Genomic DNA, 18,445 nt, shown 5'->3' with positions numbered 1-18,445 from the left:
TCGTACCTCTGGCTACATAATTTGCGATCTCCAGAAATGTATGTAGAGATACGTTTTCAGAACGAAATCATAATGAAGCATACCTTAGAATGTTCATCAGCCAATCACAATTTATCACTAAGAAGATTCATTCCATGTCTCACAAAAAGATAGATCTTACCTCTCAGGAGTGTGCGAAAACATGACATTCTTTTGATTTTTAGATCGGGGACATAAGTACTTTATGTCATTCTGAATAACAATGTTCCCAGTACACTAAAATAATGATTAATTGGATTTACTACATGTTGCAACATAGGCTCATTCTGAAAACAAAGCCCTAAATACAACTCTGGAGATCGCAAATTATGTAGCCAGAGGTACGTATGGCTTTAAAACAAACACTATAGGGCAGTATGACGCCGTTCCTTTTCTCACTTACCAGCTTACCGCTTACCTCCATATGCATGGCTTTCCTGGTGTTACCAGTTTGTCCAATGGCTCGCCATGTATATGAGCAGACTTGAGACGCAGAGCGAAGTTGAACATGACAACAGGGTTCAAGTCTAGCGATGAACGCATCCAGAAAGCAGACGAGACAAAAACAAAAAAACTAAAAAATAAATAAACAATTTTATTTAAGAATAAATAGCAGGGTGAGAATGTGGTCAAATCTGAAAATGTGGTAAAAATCAGGAGAGGGCTTTTCTTTTCCTGAATTGCTTTTTGTAAAACCTTGGGTTGGGTTAAGGGAAGTGGGTTGGCGGGTTAATCTGTGCATTTGAAAACACTATCGGTTGGGTTTAGGAAAGGAGGAGGGTGGGTCAGTCAATCGGTCAGTCAGTCAAACAATGGTGGATTCGCAAAAACAAAAACTGCAAAAAAAATTGGTGCATGCCAGAAATTTATTTAGCCGTATGTTTTAAGAATAAACAGTTTTTTAAAGGTAAGTGGTTGCAAACAGTTTATAGTGGCTGAATTTAAATAAACAAATAAAATTTAGTAATGGTCAGCTTCATTTGTTTGTTTAAATTCAGCCCATATAAATAGTTTGCAACCACTTAAAAAATAGTAAATCCAATAATTGAAAATATCAAGCATTTAATGTTAAAAAAAAACATAAATATCATGCCTCAGATCATGCGGTGGGAAGAACTCGTTGTACTTTGTCCAATAACCTGCGTGTAATACTTCGATTTAGTTCACTTTAAGCCAACAGTATATGAAATGACAAGACACGCAGTGCAAAAAACCACTGACATTTATATAAAATGTTAACATACACTCTGCTCTTCCTCACTCCAGCAAAACCGTGTCTCAGTTCAAGAAGACAAATGAACTGGAATTAAATCAAGCGCACAAAGAATTTCTATGATAATTTAGCACTGCATCCTTTTCAATTCAAATGAGTTTTTCTGTATGAGCTCTCAAGTGCAACTGATTCCAAAATACGGTTATTTTTTTATTAGACACAAACATGTCTCTGTTTCAAAACAGAACAGGAGGTTGTCGTACACGTATTGATTTTCTCATCAGCTTCCTTTTGAAATGTGAACGTGACTAAACGATATTAAAAAGAGAGGACTCAGTTTTAGCATTCGCCGCAAAGAAACAAAACAAAGAAAGAGCAGAAGAGAGAGATCTAGAGGAGAGCCTCTGTTTCCTTTGACTGACAGTGACACTGACACTAACAGACATCAAAGTGATGATGTCATGTCCCCTAAACTCGACCCGACTGTCACCATGGTAATGAGTTGCGACACAACATTGTTTTTGAAGTGCACTAGAATACACGCCATTCGTTACACTTCCTCGTCCTTTCTCTTTTAGTCAAACGAAACTCAAATTGAGATTTAATTGGACTCTGTGCATCTGAATTCCTGTCTTGTCAGATAGCACAAGAGAGAAAGGCATCTACAAAGGAAGCGTTAGATTGGGAAGGAGTGGGGTGAGTATTGAAAGAGGCGAGGGAAAGTAGGGGAAGAAGTAGCCAGAAGGGTGTAAGAGCAGCTCACGTTAATGTGTATGAAATTAAAACTGGATTGTTAGCCACTCAATTAATTAAAGGCCATTAGACAGTAATAGGGCTAAGTCTCATTATTTCAGCCAGGCGCTGTTAACCAGCTGCTCATTGAGAAGAAAAAAAAACAACTTACAGGTGACGATGGCGAGGCAGAGAGAGAGAAAAAGTGATGTATAAGTGGTACAAATAACATGTAAGAAAGAGCAGCCGGAGGATAGAAGTAAGGTATGGGAAGACTAAAGCCAGAAGGTGAACAGAAAACAGCAAGCAGATTGGAATGACTAAGTGGCATTAAAGCACACAAAAAAATAAACACGTATTACTTGTGTGTGTCTTTTCAATATCAGTGGTAGCGGGGAATATATTTGCATGAGTTACAATCTATAACAGCAGACAGCGTTCTGAATGTTCATGAAAGTATTATAAGATTGTCATCACTTTTTAAATTCATGTTTAAGATTAAATCTTCATACAAACATATGCATAAAAACATACAAGCAAATTATTGGCACCCTTGGTAAACATAAGCACAGAAGCCTGTGGGAATTGTTCAGATTTATGTTTCATTTACAAAATTCACAAAAGCCTAAGCTTTCATTGAAATCAAATGATTGAATCAGGACAATCTCATTGAATAACTGTTTCTTCAAGTTGTCCAAAATTATTTGTACCCTTTTATTCATCCTAATAAGATAAAGACAACAATTCTGCGCAATTCAATTCAAATCACAACAACTCTTTAATATATTTTGCCATATATCAAATATCTATATAAGTTCTGCCCTAATGACAGCTTTTATACCTTTACTTTCTTTTTTTTCTTTATTATTCTTTTAGTCAAATAATATTTTTTACCATTTGCTACCAAAAAGCACATTTAAATTTGGGTTTGTTGCATTTGACTATTGAACCAGAAGTGTTTGGCAATTGAATATGCCGAGTTTGTTTTTAATTCGAACATTGATCATTTCTGCAGTTCTTCAGCGGATGGATGGATGGATGGATGGATGGATGGATGGATGGATGGATGGATGGATGGATGGATGGATGGATAGATAGATAGATAGATAGATAGATAGATAGATAGATAGATAGATAGATAGATAGATAGATGATAGATAGATAGATAGATAGATAGATAGATAGATAGATAGATAGATAGATAGATAGATAGATAGATAGATAGATAGATAGATAGATAGATAGATAGATAGATAGATAGATAGATAGATAGATAGATAGATGATAGATAGATAGATAGATGATAGATAGATAGATGATAGATAGATAGATAGATAGATAGATAGATAGATAGATAGATAGATAGATAGATAGATAGATAGATAGATAGATAGATAGATAGATAGATAGATAGATAGATAGATAGATAGATGATAGATAGATAGATAGATAGATAGATAGATAGATAGATAGATAGATAGATAGATAGATAGATAGATAGATAGATAGATAGATAGATAGATAGATAGATAGCCTTTGTCTTTTACCGGTCATTGGCAAGCAATGTAATGCAGAGGTTAATATAAAGGACCAGGAGTGCTGAGACCTCCTGGGAAAAGTACACACTCTTTCATGCGAGTTGCACCCACACACAAACCCAGACTAACAGGCATGACCATATAATGAGAAATATCGTGACAGGAACATTAGCACATTGACCATGGGTGCAGATAGGGAGGGATCATGTCAAAGTGTGCTATGAATGTCTTAACGCCTACACACACAATGCTGACCCAAGTGGTCTCACGCATGACAACATAGACACACACACTCTCACCGGTTGACTCTCCACTGCGCATTCTCACTGCGACAGCAGGGTCCCGCCAGATGTTCAAATTGATGAGACATTCATGCAAACACACGCACAAGAACACACACTTGCGCACCTGCAAGTCTGACATGCGGAGCAGAGTTTCTGACTTTGCGTGCACTCTTTGCACCCATCTGTCTTCACCTGCACACACACACACTCACACACAAACACACACACAGATATACACATGCACCATGAGGAGAGTCTATAGTCTCACTGGTCTCTTTTGGAATTTCCAAAGGCTTGTTGCTAGGCAACAAAGGGAGCTTCTCTACCCGTAGCGATACGATGGAGGGAAATGGATTGAAATATGGAGGGGGTAAACACAATACTTTAAACATAATTTTAAGACAAAGTTTTACCGATACCCTGCTACTTTTGCATCTAATTTTAAATATCCCCTATGGTGCTATTTGAAATGTTCCTCATATGATTTCGGAGGTCTCCTGCAATAAGTTTACATGAATCCCAGATCAAAAAACAACTTCGTTTTTTCTTATAATACAGATTTTACATCCCCATTATAATGCCATTATTACTGGTGTTTCGAATGCATTGCATTTCAGATATGAAAAAATGTCCATATCTGAATTTCCACTTTAGGGGTTCCTCAGTCCTCAGTAATTGTAAGAAAGTACCAATGGCAACATTTTTACCCTATCAATGTGATGATGAGTTGAATAATGAAACATCGGAAGATCTTCGATCAACCCATTTTCCGTGGTAAGTTTTTGCTAAGTTACATTATAAGATAGCTATCCGATTCCTAAATATCAGCATTAACAATAGCATGTCCATCAGGATCCTGCACAGCTAAATTCATATTATCACTACAGTCACTAATTAGGGCTGCTCAATATACAGTTTCAGCATCGACACTGCAATGTCTACAATACACATTGTTTAATCTTTTTTACAAAGTAAATTATCTGAATGTATTTATGTGTTTTTATATTCTGGGTATAAGGCATAAGACTAAAAAATGTTCATCTAATTAAAACTTGTCAGGCAGACAATTCCCATAATTCTGATAAGTAGCTCAAACTGTCCGTCAGCAAATGTAGATTTGTACAACTGCGCATCGGTTCACGCAGATCCGGCATTTGCGCGTGCACGCGGCACACGAGAGAGTGACAGCAGTAAAAACAAATGCTGGATCAAAACTGTTCAAAATTCTGAAATTAGTTTTGCACGCTGGAGGAAAGACGACACCATGGCTGAAGTATTTGCTTTATGGTAATGTTATGTTTTAAAACTATTTTAGTAGGCCCACTTGGAATCTTCACGCGCAGAATTCCGCAGATTTCTAGCCCATCATTGATTCTGTTTATTTACTTGTATAAATGTGTGCAAATTCATATTTGGATTGCATTGAAATTGGATTTGCATTGTAAACATTAAATACAAGTTAAAAATTTATAATTTTTTATTTCATATATTAAGGTTTTAGTTATGATACTCCCAAAATCATTCCGCATGAATCTGCAGATTTTTAACAAAATTCTATGCAGAAATAGCTAAAAATGTCAGCAGATTACATCTAGCCCTACTGTTTTAGTCATGCAAAGCGGATGTAGATTGTGTTGTTTTATGAATGGGTTATATGCACAGAAGTGTTGTTCAGCCACTGAAAAATCGATGTGACTATTTTCAATTTCATAGGGGACTTTTTACAGCATTGATAATGTCGATTTTTATTCAGTTTAACAACAAAAAACAAGTAAATAGCGCTATTCTGCCTAGCCTGCTTTACTGAGGTGAAGTTGGTTTTATATTCACATCACATTGGTTCATTTTTGAACAATGACAACCTGTGACCTGCTCCCTATATTGTTTACCGTGCAACTCTGAATATTCGGTCTGAAATAGCATGCAAGTATGGCTTAGTAATAAGTGTAATTCCTGCATGCCACCGGCCAACCACTACGCATACAGTAGTTGCTTTAGGACAAAGCACGTGAGAGAGTGAGGCCAGCAATCCATGAATGACATATTGCACATTATGACAAGTTTTGCTTGCTACACAACTGAAAACATGCTTGGAAGCAGAATCAGCAGTATTATAAAGCACTGTAAAGTTTTCTAACTGGCAAATGACATGATTTAGTGGCTCTCTGTTATCTTTTATGTGTGTGTTCACGTGATTTCAGGAGGCGTGGATTGGATGGCAGGGGAGAAATTGTGTTTCAAAGATATTATGCTAACGGATAGCATTTTGGCTGATCACCTACTGCACCTTTAACCAGAACCACATTTTTAGATCTCACATGGTTTGTGGAGTCATTGCAAAGTTTGACAGAGTGCAATCTATTCATTTAGATGTGTTTTAAGACCTGTGTAAGATTTCAAGCTAATTGAAATCATTTGGGCGCAAGAAGTCATAAAGTTTGCAGCTTTAACAAAGACTAATTGTATCATTTTTACAGCGTTATTTTACTTTTGATTGTTTTTGATTCAACTTAAAACCATAAAAATAATTTGTATATTTGCTATATTGTATTCATCGATGCTTGTAAATTCTTTAGTTTGATTTATGCATCATTCAGTCGGCTTAGTCTCTATTTTAGAGGTAGTCACATTTCCAGCATATGTTTTACGCAACGGATACCCTGCCAATAGCAAACCCAGTACTGGGAAACACCCACACACTCATTAAACACATAGACTACAGCCAATTTTCATTCATTCATTCATTCATTTTACTTTGGCTCAGTCTTTATTTCAGAGGTTGCCACAGCGAAATGAACCGCCAACTTTTCCAGCATATGTTTTACACACCGGATGCCCTTCCAGCTGCCACCCAGTACTGGAAAACACCCGTACACTCATTTACACACATACACTATACGGACAATTTGCATTCATTCATTCATTTTATTTCGGCTTAGTCTTTATTTCAGAGATCGCCACAGCAGAATGATCCACCAACTATTCCAGCATATGTTTTACACAGCAGATGCCCTTCCAGCTGCAACCCAATACTGGAAAACACCCATACACTCATTCAAACAAATACACTAAGGCCAATTTTCATTCATTCATTCATTTTACTTCGGCTTAGTCTTTATTTCAGAGATCGTCACAGCAGAATGATCCACCAACTATTCCAGCATATGTTTTACTAAGCGGATGCCCTTCCAGCTGCAACCCAATACTGGAAAACACCCATACACTCATTCAAACACATACAATAAGGCCAATTTTCATTCATTCATTCATTTTACTTCAGCTCTATTTCAGATGGTCGCAACAGTGGAATTAACCGCCAACTATTCCAGCATATGTTTTAAGCAGTAAATGACTGTCCAGCTGCAACCCAGTACTGGGAAACACCCTTATACACTCATTCACACACATACATAAGGCCAATTTTTATTTATTCATTCATTTTCCTTCAGCTTACTATTTCAGAGGTCACTACAGCGGAATGAACCGCCAACTCTTTCAACATATGTTTTACTCAGCGGATGCCCTTCCAGCTGCAACCCAGTACCGGAAAACACCTATAAACTCATTCGCACACATACATAAGGCCAATTTTTATTCAATCATTCATTCATTTTTCTTCGGCATAGTTTTTATTTGAGAGGTCGCCACAGCGGAATGATCCACCAACTATTCCAGCATATGTTTTACACAGCGAATGTCCTTCCAGCTGCAACCCAGTACTGGAAAACACCCATACACTCATTCAAGCACATACACATAACCGTAAACCATAAAATAAACCATAAAATCATCCCAGTCAATCTAAAATTTTGAATTCTGCCCAAATAGAGTTAAGTTAATTCTATTCATATCACAGAATAGATTGCAAAAATAAAAACTAAATATTGCAATTTCAGGCTTTTTTTCAGTATTGTGCAGCTTTAGTCACAATTAATAATATTGAATATGAATAAAAGGTGTAGTTTCATAGCAACACATTTCAATCAGATTACGTTTATCAATGAGATCAACAACCACCACACATTTCCGTTGAGATAGGAACACATTCGCCTATCAGATATTTGTGTTTAGATAAGTTTTGCAATTGTGGACTTCTCTTATCTTAATAAATTACGTTTGAATCTGATTATGGCTATGATTATGTTTAGTGGTTCGGAGTCACATTTGTACATTCCTCACAGACTTCATTTGCATCTTAAGATTTTAGCATGAACATTTCTAACCATGTGTTTGCTTCAGTGATTATGGAAAAGGAAAAAAAAGGATTTCACTGCCGCAGTGTGTCTGTGGGAGAATGACATAAATGGATTATCGTGTGTTATGGTACAAGCAAAGAGAAAAGGGGGAGGTGTAGAGAAAACAATTTCAGTCCCTCCAGCAAACATGTACATACTGTATATAAATGTGCGGTTGTATAACTGCTCTTAAACATAAGTATCTCCAACCTGCTTCAACTCAAATTTGACCTGAATCTATTTCAGATAGAGTTTTTGCGTGCTTGTCTGATTATTATTTAATGACTGCAGATACTTCAAAGCTCTCTCTTTTTCTTTATATTTGTGTGAGATGCAAGATATTTCAACAATTCAAACTTATTGTATAATAATTCTTTTTTAATAGTTGTTTATGTCCTTCCTTAGCACGTATACAGTACACCACTGTGAGCCTTTGGACTTCAGATGACAGCTATTTACTCTTGACCTTCACGCGCTGATAACATTCAACACACGTTTCGGAAAGAGAAAAGGAGTTAAAACTGATCAACCCTGAGGGATTCCTGTGGCCCTCTGACTGATTAGGTTTTAATCTAATGCTTTGGTTCTTCTGTGTGCATATCTCTGCGTGTTGAATTAGCCTAATGCAGATCTTTCAACATTTATGGACTCTGAGTAAAACTTATTTTCAATTCTGTATTCCTTGTTCGGCCCGTGTTGATTGAACACATTTGCATAAGAAACTGCCTTAGTGTTTGGCAGCCACACTTGTGCACCCCTTGAGTATAAGAGCTGATGTAATACTTATTTTAGGTGACTGAATCATAATTTACAATTATCAAATGCTTTAATTAATATCAAGATTGTGTTTTCAAGTATTGCGCATGTAAAGAGCGCACTACCTGTGCATGAGGAGTGGTGTGGGTTGCATTTGTTTACTTTCGCTCCAGATGGAAAAAATAGGCTACTAATAAAAATATACAGCTGCCTACGTGGCCTATGCCTTTTCAGAATGCTCTTAAATGAGATACTTCTGGATAATCTTCTGTGCAAATTCATTTCCACGTCTAATATTCATGTCCACATCACTTTGCTGCTTCACTGCTGCCCTCTATCTTCCTGCGGATGAGAAATTGCATTGCCCTGCGAGGATTTGATGTTGCTGTGACAAATCGTTTTCACATTGAGACTTCAGTGTCAGAAGCATGACAGGCTGAATAGATTTAGCAGTGTGTATATACTGGGAGCACTTCATCTCGTTTTGACATACACTTTAATGCATTGAATTCTTAAATAGGAAGTATGAAGTACATGGATACATGTTTCAGAAATATTCACTTTTTTTTTGGTGCCCTAGCCATGCAGAACAGGTGAAATCTGTTTATTATGTGTTTAATAGGTCTTTACTAGGCCAAATGTTTATTTATGATTATGATTATGTTAATAAAGTGCCTTGTGAATAGTAAAAAAAAACACGGGCATGATTTTTTAAAAAAGTTGCACGATGTTCCTGAAAACAAATATGCTGAGTTGTTATTAATCCAACATTGGATCAAATATATAGGTCAAGGTGAAATGTATTGTCTACCAAAGAAAAAATTTGTTTTACAAAAAAAAAAAAAGGTTCTGCTGTACATAGACACCAACAAGACAACATACATACGCATGAAAAATCTGATCCTAAAATACCTCCTAATATAAATACCATGCCATAAAAACAGTAATTAAAATTTTTACAATACAATGTGCCCCCACTTCCCTCTGTTATGCCAACCAATGCAGCTATCTTAATCTTCCAATTCTCATAATTTTTCCAGCCACTCTCATCAGGTTATTTATGGGTTCTCATTTATACTGTCAGATTCCCAAACCAAACAATAATTCCACATCTTAAAATAGACTATTGTTGCTTTATTAAAAATAGATATACAAACCAAATATTGGGTTACTTTTTTGGGTTAAATTTAAATTATATTTTCAACCCTGCAGTGGTTGGGTTTCTCTTTATCTGACCCAATGTTGTGGTACTGCCACCCAGCATTTTTAGGCTGCACATTTATTTGTTTTATTATTACCTCAGTGGAACTGAATGAAAAAAAAACTTTCAAAAGATTCCGACTTCAGATTTGAAACGCATCTTTAGATTTATGACTTTGATGTTTAGAGAATAACATGCTTTGGATAACAATTTTCTGTGCATTTTTAATAAGCAATAAACTTAAACCTCAGTCTTTTTTTAGGAGTAATCTGAATCCACAGAGTAATTTTGAAACTTTATTTTCAGGTGTCTAACTATATAATGTGCCTCTGAGCTCAAGAAGAGTTAAACCATTATAACTGCTGTATAAATGTGATTGCAACAAAGAATAAACTACATAAACATAATTATATATTATATACTTATATATTTATAAACTTAATTCCACGGGAGACACATAATAAAACTATATGGTGAAACTTGAAAATGGAAGTTCTTTCAAACCAATGTTCTGCACACTACATATTGTAGGTTGTCTTTGTACATTACATATTCAATTGGAATTCATTAGTAATTGTATTGTACAATTTATTTTATTTTCTTCATTACTGGAACCATTCCAGTGTTATTGTTAATTGAGGTTATTAACTTTTCTTTTATCTTACTTTCTTATTTTGGTTTTATTAAAAAAAACATGTCAAAAATGAATCTGATTTTAATTGCAAACTGCATATGGTAAATGACTGTAATGTAAACCTTTCTCAAAATAGAACGAGACAAGTGGTTCGATCTATAGCATGATTTATTTTTACGCTTTTCGTGAACGCTTGTCATCTTTGAATTTTACCACGAGGATATCAAAGAAATCTCAGGTCAATGTTTGATGAAATAATGGTCTTTATTAAACGAAATAAAGAGCTTTTCAAAAGTATATGTTGAAACAAAAACACCAAACATGGTCAAAGCCACTGTTTAACACTTTCAATCACCATCTCAAGCATATCGGTTCCTCTGAACAGGTGCTCGTTCCGCATGGCACACCACTGTTACACCCCACATAGCCTACACAAAAGCGGTGCGCCGGACAAAACTCTCCACTTCACGAGTCGCTGGACCCGGAGCTTCACACAGGCTCAACCCGGGGCGGAGGTTCACATCTCCGCTAAAGCCCAGCGCCCGTTTGCCGCAAAGACACCTGTGGTCGGTTGCCAGTTATAGCCGTCCGATTGAATCTATAAAACAAATGAGGTTGTTAAATTATTATTTGTTGGTAATATCAATATTAATACGCAAATAAATGTATTTTCCGCACCTCTTCTGTGTCACTCTTTGGACTTCTTCTCAGCGTTCTGGAGTTTCTCCACTATTTTGCGCTCGTGTCCCGCAGGGTTTGGTCTGTTCGTGTTACAACTCGCCTCCTTCTTCGTCCTCCCTTTGCGACTAGTGCACTCTGTAGTAAACAAAGACAAGTCAGTTGAAAAGAATAGCCCAACTTCAACACAATACCAATAGAATAGACAGTATAACTCTGAAAACTTACCTGTATAGCGGTCTGTTAAGTTGTAATATTCATATTCGTCGTAATAGCGGTTCTCAAAGGTGGTCGGCTCGATGTTTTTCACTTCAACGTGGTTACTCATTTTGAGTGAATAGCGAGAACTATCAAAACAAACGTTGAACAAAAAGTTTCTCGAAAATGTGCACTGCTCTGTAATAAATCTGTCTCCAGACGTCTTCTTTCTTGTCCTGAACCAGTGTTGTTTACAAGCCTGAAAGTCTCCTTCTTTTAAAGCCGTCGCTCCGCCTTCGTTGCCTTCAGCCGCATGATGATGGGTCGACATGACCAAAAAAGTTGGTTGCATCAGACATGAGTTAATGTTTGTTCAGCAGACCTCACCTACTGCATGACAGGATGTCCTTCAGAGCATATGACATTGTTTTTTTGTTTTGACTTGAGTTGTTTTATATTTCACTGAACAAGATCTCAAAACACAACTCATCTGTCTGCATATGGTGTTTTTTTATTGCAAGATGGCAAAATAAATTTTTATCATTTCAGTTTAGTCTCTGTTTGCATTAACTCATACTCGGTGCATTTGAGTGTGTTTGTTTATAGTTGATAGAGATTAGATTATTTTAGTTAATGTTTTTCTCTGTTATTTGCACCTGACATTGTGTTAGGGCTTCTCACGTCTCTTTCTGGACTGTGACCCACTCACCCGCTCCTTTATTTTTAATATTAGGCTGGTAAACACGATGTGTTGGGTTTACTTAAAATATAAGTGCACCATTTTTGCATCACTCTTTTTAAGTGCATTGAACTTGAAGATTTATTAACAAGAAAACAGCTATTTGTGTTAATGTGACGATCTAAGAGAATAGTTTGTATTACTTAACTATCTTGTAATTGAGAATGCTTGTAGCTGTAAATCATGGAGTCTTGTGAATTTTTTTTAAGTCTATCCTAAACTAAACTCTTCACCAATGATAAGCAAATATCAACATAACAGAAATCCCTTTAACTCAACAACAGATTTTTAATCTTGTGAAATAACACACAGAATAACATTTAAACTCAACATTTCCGTTCTACAGTCTTCTGCAAAGCATGCTGGAAAGTGGAAACCAAACCTACTTCTTTAAATTGTAAGTTTGGTTTACTTCATTTTAACCTATCTGAATCCTAATTTTAATATATATTTAATATATTTTAAGTGACTAATTGCTATTTACAAAATTATTTTTTTCATTTGTCTATAGGGAGTATTCAAGGCTCATTTCAATGGCTATTTCTTTGAACGTCTATTTACATTTTATTTTAGTTTGCTTATATTGTTGGAGATCTACTACTAAAAACAGCACACTGTAATTTGACTGTCTATTAGAGAGAATGGTCTTTGAATTGCACCTGCTGGGAAAAACAGCAGAAGAGACATGTTTTGTTTCCATCCTCATGTGACTTTGGCTGTATTCACAGTGTCTTATCATCTCCAATTGAGTTTATTTTGTCTTTTGGTGCCCCTTGCGTGTCTAATAGCTGTGCAGATATATCAAACAAGATGCACTACAGTGGGTTCTGTCATTAGCATAGAGGATCATAGGATGCAATCTGTCATAATTGGCAAAATCCACATCCTCCACTGGCAGAGCAAAACCCAATCCATCATTTAAGATTCTTTGCAGTTTGGCCACAAGCTGTTTTGCTATTGCACCATCAAAGCACAAAAATTCCAGACTAAAGATTCCAGCCTTCAGCAGTTCGTAGACTAAATAAAAATTTTATAGAGCATGTTCAAGGATTTATTTGGGCTTGTTAGCATGGCCCAGATAGTCTCTGGTGGATGCCATATACATGATTCAAAGGAAAGGAATATTTTTTACTGTCAGCCATTCAAAATGTACAACAAGTGTTCCTTCAGCACCTAATCTAGCATATTAAAATGTAAAAAAAAACTGTAAATGCAATTGTTTTGCATTATTATTATAAGTATTTTTTATATGTGCATGAAAAAAGTGTGTGTATATGCGTAGTGTATTACATATTAAAAGTAAATGTAAAAAGAGAAAGTTTACGCTTAATTATAATATTTCTCAGTGTTTTTTATTGTTTTATTATATTAATTTACAGTGCTGCTTAAACGATTGTGAACCATTTGCAAAATCTGTGAAAACGTGAACAAATTTAACACAATGCGAAAGCTCAAAGTGCATGTTATTGTATTATTTTGTCCTGAGAGTAAGATACTTAAGATTAAGTCCAGCCGTGACAATCCAGTAAGCCTGAATGGATGTTCCCTGGAGGAGGTACAGTCTTTTACCATCATCAACCAAAATCAGAACCAGCAAAGCAAGAATCACTTTCATCCAGCTCAAAAACATCTGGGGCCTCATGTACGAAGACTTGCGTGGAAATCTTACTAAAACATTGCGTACGCACAAAGCTGTAAATGTGCGTACGCAGAAAAAAATTCAGATGTATGAAACACTGCGTACGCCGAATCTCACGCATATTCTTTTGTACATCTGAATGAACGTGAAACTGAGCGCAACATGCACGAGCACAAAACCCCTCCCTGCCTCCTCCCCCGTATGAATATGCTAATGACTATGCTAATGGCAAAACCCAACGAAAAAGCAACGGCAAAATCAGGCAAAAAGAGAAACTTTGAACAGAATGCTGCCGTGAACCTGCGCACATTCCCACGTTCAGTTCATTGTTAGTAAATCCAAACGTGAGCGATTCTGAGCGTGAAACCTGGCGTACGCAAAGTTTTTGTGCGTACGCAGCGTTGATACATGAGGCCCCTGGGCTTCGAGAGAACTTACTTAAAACCCATCTGTCTGTATTGTTGTATGTAGTTGTGAAGAATCCAGACAATCATCAACACCTGTCTCAGAAAGATTCTCCCCATTCGCTGGCCCAACATGATCCGTAACACTGACTGTGGAAAGGACCTGTCAACCTCTAATAAAAGCAAAAATCTGAAAGAGAAGATGGGGTTGGATAGGGCAAACCCAACGCAAACTACCAACTAGCATCATCAGACAGGCCCTCAGATGGAACCCCTTAAAGATGCAAAAGAGAGGCCATCCAAGAAAAGACCTGGCGAATCGACTTCAAGGCAGACATAACAAGAATGGGTTACATCTTGAGACAAGTAAAGAATGGCTCAGGACAGATACCTCTGGAGATCGACATTTAGCAGCACATACCCCAGAAGTGGTGGAGAGCATGAAGTACGACTCATTCATTCATTCATTATCTTTTCGGCTTAGTACCTTTACTAATCTGGGGTCGCCACCGCAGAATGAACAGCCAACTTATCCTGCATATGTTTTACCCATCTCTGGGAAACATCCATACACATTTATACACTACGGACAATTTAGCTTACCCAATTCACCTATACCACATGTCTTTGGACTTGCGAGGGAAACCAGAGCACCCAAAATAAACCCATGCGAACATGGGAAGAACGTGCAAACCCCACACAAAAATGCCATCTCACCTAGCCGAGGCTTGAACCAGCGACCTTCTTGCTGTGAGGCGATCGCGCTACCCACTGTGCCACTGTGATACCCCATAACGTTCGAGGTTACGGAAGTAACCCTTCGTTCCCCGAGGAGGGGAACGGAAGTGCCATGAATGGGAGGATTCGGATCAGAAGCCGCTTATCTGGAGAGTATTGAACGGGCCAATGAATGAAATTAATTGGCAGCGTAAGCTTGCGCAGGTGTGCGACATCTGCAATTATCTCAGCATATAAGCACACCTGAAGCCAGCAGACGCCATCCTTTTAAGCTGAAGAGACTTTCAAACAGCTAAGGGACAGTCATTATGGCGACGGAATATGGCACTTCCGTTCCCCTCCTCGGGGAACGAAGGGTTACTTCCGTAACCTCGAACGTTCCCCTTCGGTTGGGGAACTTCAGTGCCATGAATGGGAGAATATGGAAAGCGCCATAATGACTGCACCTTACCAACACCCCCGATGAGGAGATAGTCAAGCAAGCGTGACGCACCCACATCATGGGGGGCGCGGTCCTCCAACGTGTCCCTGGCCCTAATTTATCCTACTTCAACAGAAGTTTTACGGATTTAGATATATTTTTTGGGAAGTCGAGAGCATCTAGATAATTCTAGGAAATACGACAGTACGTTGGGAAGCGTGCAATCCCGATAGGGAGGACGCTGCGGAGGCCATCCGTTACCCAAGGGGGGGAAAGATGGCAGAATTTACCTATGGACTAGCCCTAAAAAGGGGGAGTACGCATAGCAAAAGAGTGGTTAGCGGAGAGGGAAGACACGGGTCCGCCCAGGGGGGGGACTTAACCGTGGCGGAATAAGCATATGGGATCGCCTAGTGGGGATCACGCATAGCAGGCACCTATACCCAAAACGCGGGCTGACCAGCGGGCAGACCTACAACGTAGTGGGCCAGCAAGTGACTCCTCCGCTGAGTCAGTGCTGGGGGCCACGGAGGAATCTGCAGGGCTCACCTGACGGGGAACTTTACTGACAGATAAAAAAGGCGCACGTACCTCCGTGTTAGGGAGAATGGCGCCGCAAGCGTGTTTCAACACCCTACCGAGTTGTCTCCTCAATCACCAAAGGGTTACCTAATACCCTTGAGGAAACCGGCTCCACTCGCAGATTGTAAAACCTTGCAAATGTGTTGGGTGTCGCCCAGCCCGCAGCTCTACAGATGTCTGTTAGAGAGGCGCCGCGTGCACGCGCCCAAGAGGATGCAACGCTCCGAGTGGAGTGTGCACGAACTCCCGGGGGACACGGCTGACCTCGACTCGAATAAGCGAGTGAAATGGCATCCACAATCCAGTGGGATAATCTTTGTTTTGATACGGCACTTCCCTGCTGCCGACCGCCATAACAGACAAAGAGCTGCTCAGATGATCTAAAATTCTGAGTACGGTCCACATAAATGCGCAGAGCGCGAACTGGACAAATTAAAGAAAGGGCTGGGTCTGCCTCCTCCGGGGGCAGCGCTTGCAGGTTCACTACCTGATCTATAAAGGGGGTGGTAGGAACCTTGGGCACATAACCGAGGCGGGGTCTCAGGATGACGTGAGAGTAATCCGGCCCGAATTCCAGGCACGAGTCACTGACCGAAAATGCCTCCAGGTCCCCGACCCTCTTGATGGAGGCCAGCGCAACCAGCAGAGCTGTCTTCAGGGACAGAAATCTTAGAGATACTGATTCGAGTGGCTCAAAGGGATCGGATCGCAGACTCGTGAGAACGAGGGCGAGATCCCAAGAGGGCATGAGAGGGGGGCGAGATGGATTAATTCGCCTAGCACCCCTAAGGAACTGGATGACCAGGTTATGCTTTCCCACGGTGCCGCCAGCTACCGCGCTATGATAAGCGGAGATGGCGGCCACGTAAACCTTGAGAGTGGAGGGCGACAGCCTGCTGTCCAACTTCTCTTGAAGGAAAGAGAGCACAACACTAATCTGGCAATTTCGGGGGTCTTCTCTGCGAGAGACGCACCATTCAGTGAATAGACTCCACTTCAGGGCGTAGGCGCGCCTCGTGGAGGGGGCTCTAGCCTGAGTGATGGTATTAACCACCGCAGTCGGTAGGTTACCCAAGTCTTCCTCGCGTCTAGGGACCACACGTGGAGGTTCCAAAGATCGGGGCGAGGGTGCCAGATGGTGCCCTGTCCCTGAGAGAGTAGGTCCTCTCTCAAAGGGATCCGCCAGGGGAGGGCCGTCGCGAGGAGTGAGAGCTCTGATATCCAGGTCCGGTTGGGCCAAAGGGGCGCAACTAGCAGAACCTGTTCCTCGTCCTCCCTGACCTTGCACAGAAACTGCGCGAGCAGGCTCACTGGGGGAAACGCATACTTGCGCATGCCCCGAGGCCAGCTGTGGGCCAGTGCATCCGTGCCGAGAGAGCCCTCGGTCAGGGAAAAAAACAACTGGCAGTGAGCGTTCTCGGGGGAAGCAAACAGATCGATCTGGGCCTCCCCGAATCGCGCCCATATCAGCTGAACAGACTCGGGGTGGAGTCTCCATTCTCCAGGGCGTAACAGCTGTCGTGAGAGCGCATCGGCTGCACGATTGAGCGTGCCTGGGACGTGAATGGCGCGCAGCGATTTCAGCCGCGGGTGACTCCAGAGGAGCAGACGGCGGGCGAGCTGAGACATGCGGCGAGAGCGCATACCCCCCATGCGGTTGATATACGCCGCCGCCGCCATACTGTCCGTCCTGACCAGCACGTGTTGCCGCTCCAGCACCGGTAAAAAGCGGTGGAGAGCGAGGAACACTGCCAACAGCTCTAGGCGATTGATATGCCAATGCAGCTGGGCACCCTTCCAGAGGCCCGCAGCCGCATACCCGCGACACACGGCCCCCCAACCCGTGTTGGAAGCGTCTGTTGAAACAACAACATGGCTGGACGCCTGTCCTAGAGGCACACCGGCCTGTAGGAACGAGGGGTCGTTCCAAGGGCTGAGGGCGCGGCGACACAGCGCAGTAACCGAGACCCGGTGTGTGCCCGCGTGCCATGCGCGTCTGGGGACCCGATCGTGAAGCCAGTGCTGAAGTGGTCTCATATGGAGCAACCCGAGCGGCGTGACGGCGGCTGCGGATGCCATATGCCCCAGGAGCCTCTGAAAGAACTTCAGTGGGACCACTAGTTTGCTGTCGAGCTCCCTCAGACAGTTCAGCAACAGGCGAGCGCGTTCCTTGGAGAGGTGCGCTACCATGGTGATCGAGTCCAGCTCCATCCCGAGAAAAGAAATCCTCTGCACGGGGGCGAGTTTGCTCTTTTCTCGGTTGACCTGAAGCCCCAGTAGGCGGAGATGCCGAAGCACCTTGTCCCTGTGCATAATCAATTGCTCCCGCGAGTGGGCTAAAATCAGCCAGTCGTCGAGATAATTGAGTATGCGAATGCCCGCGAGCCGAAGGGGCGCTAGGGCACCCTCCGCGAGTTTGGTGAAGACCCGCGGAG

The 18,445-nt window shown here is 40.5% G+C and overlaps 2 protein-coding genes and 1 long non-coding RNA gene across 8 annotated transcripts in view; 1 reads left to right on the top strand and 2 right to left on the bottom strand.

The window, feature by feature from the left end:
* LOC137490042 (uncharacterized) overlaps positions 1-18,445 on the top strand; it is an 846,477-nt gene that overhangs the window by 458,359 nt on the left and 369,673 nt on the right. The window lies entirely within an intron of this gene.
* doc2a (double C2-like domains, alpha) overlaps positions 1-18,445 on the bottom strand; it is a 208,534-nt gene that overhangs the window by 175,345 nt on the left and 14,744 nt on the right. The gene's annotated exons all lie outside the window — the stretch shown is intronic.
* nupr1b (nuclear protein 1b) lies at positions 10,857-11,740 on the bottom strand. Its single transcript, NM_001281922.1, is given in 3 exon segments — positions 10,857-11,209; positions 11,290-11,427; positions 11,518-11,740. Coding segments are annotated over 2 exon segments (228 nt in total). The 5' UTR covers positions 11,618-11,740; the 3' UTR covers positions 10,857-11,209; positions 11,290-11,299.

The sequence above is a fragment of the Danio rerio genome, chromosome 3 (assembly GCF_049306965.1).
Source record: "Danio rerio strain Tuebingen ecotype United States chromosome 3, GRCz12tu, whole genome shotgun sequence".
Lineage (NCBI taxonomy): Eukaryota > Metazoa > Chordata > Actinopteri > Cypriniformes > Danionidae > Danio > Danio rerio.
This window is presented reverse-complemented; position numbering and strand designations above follow the sequence as displayed.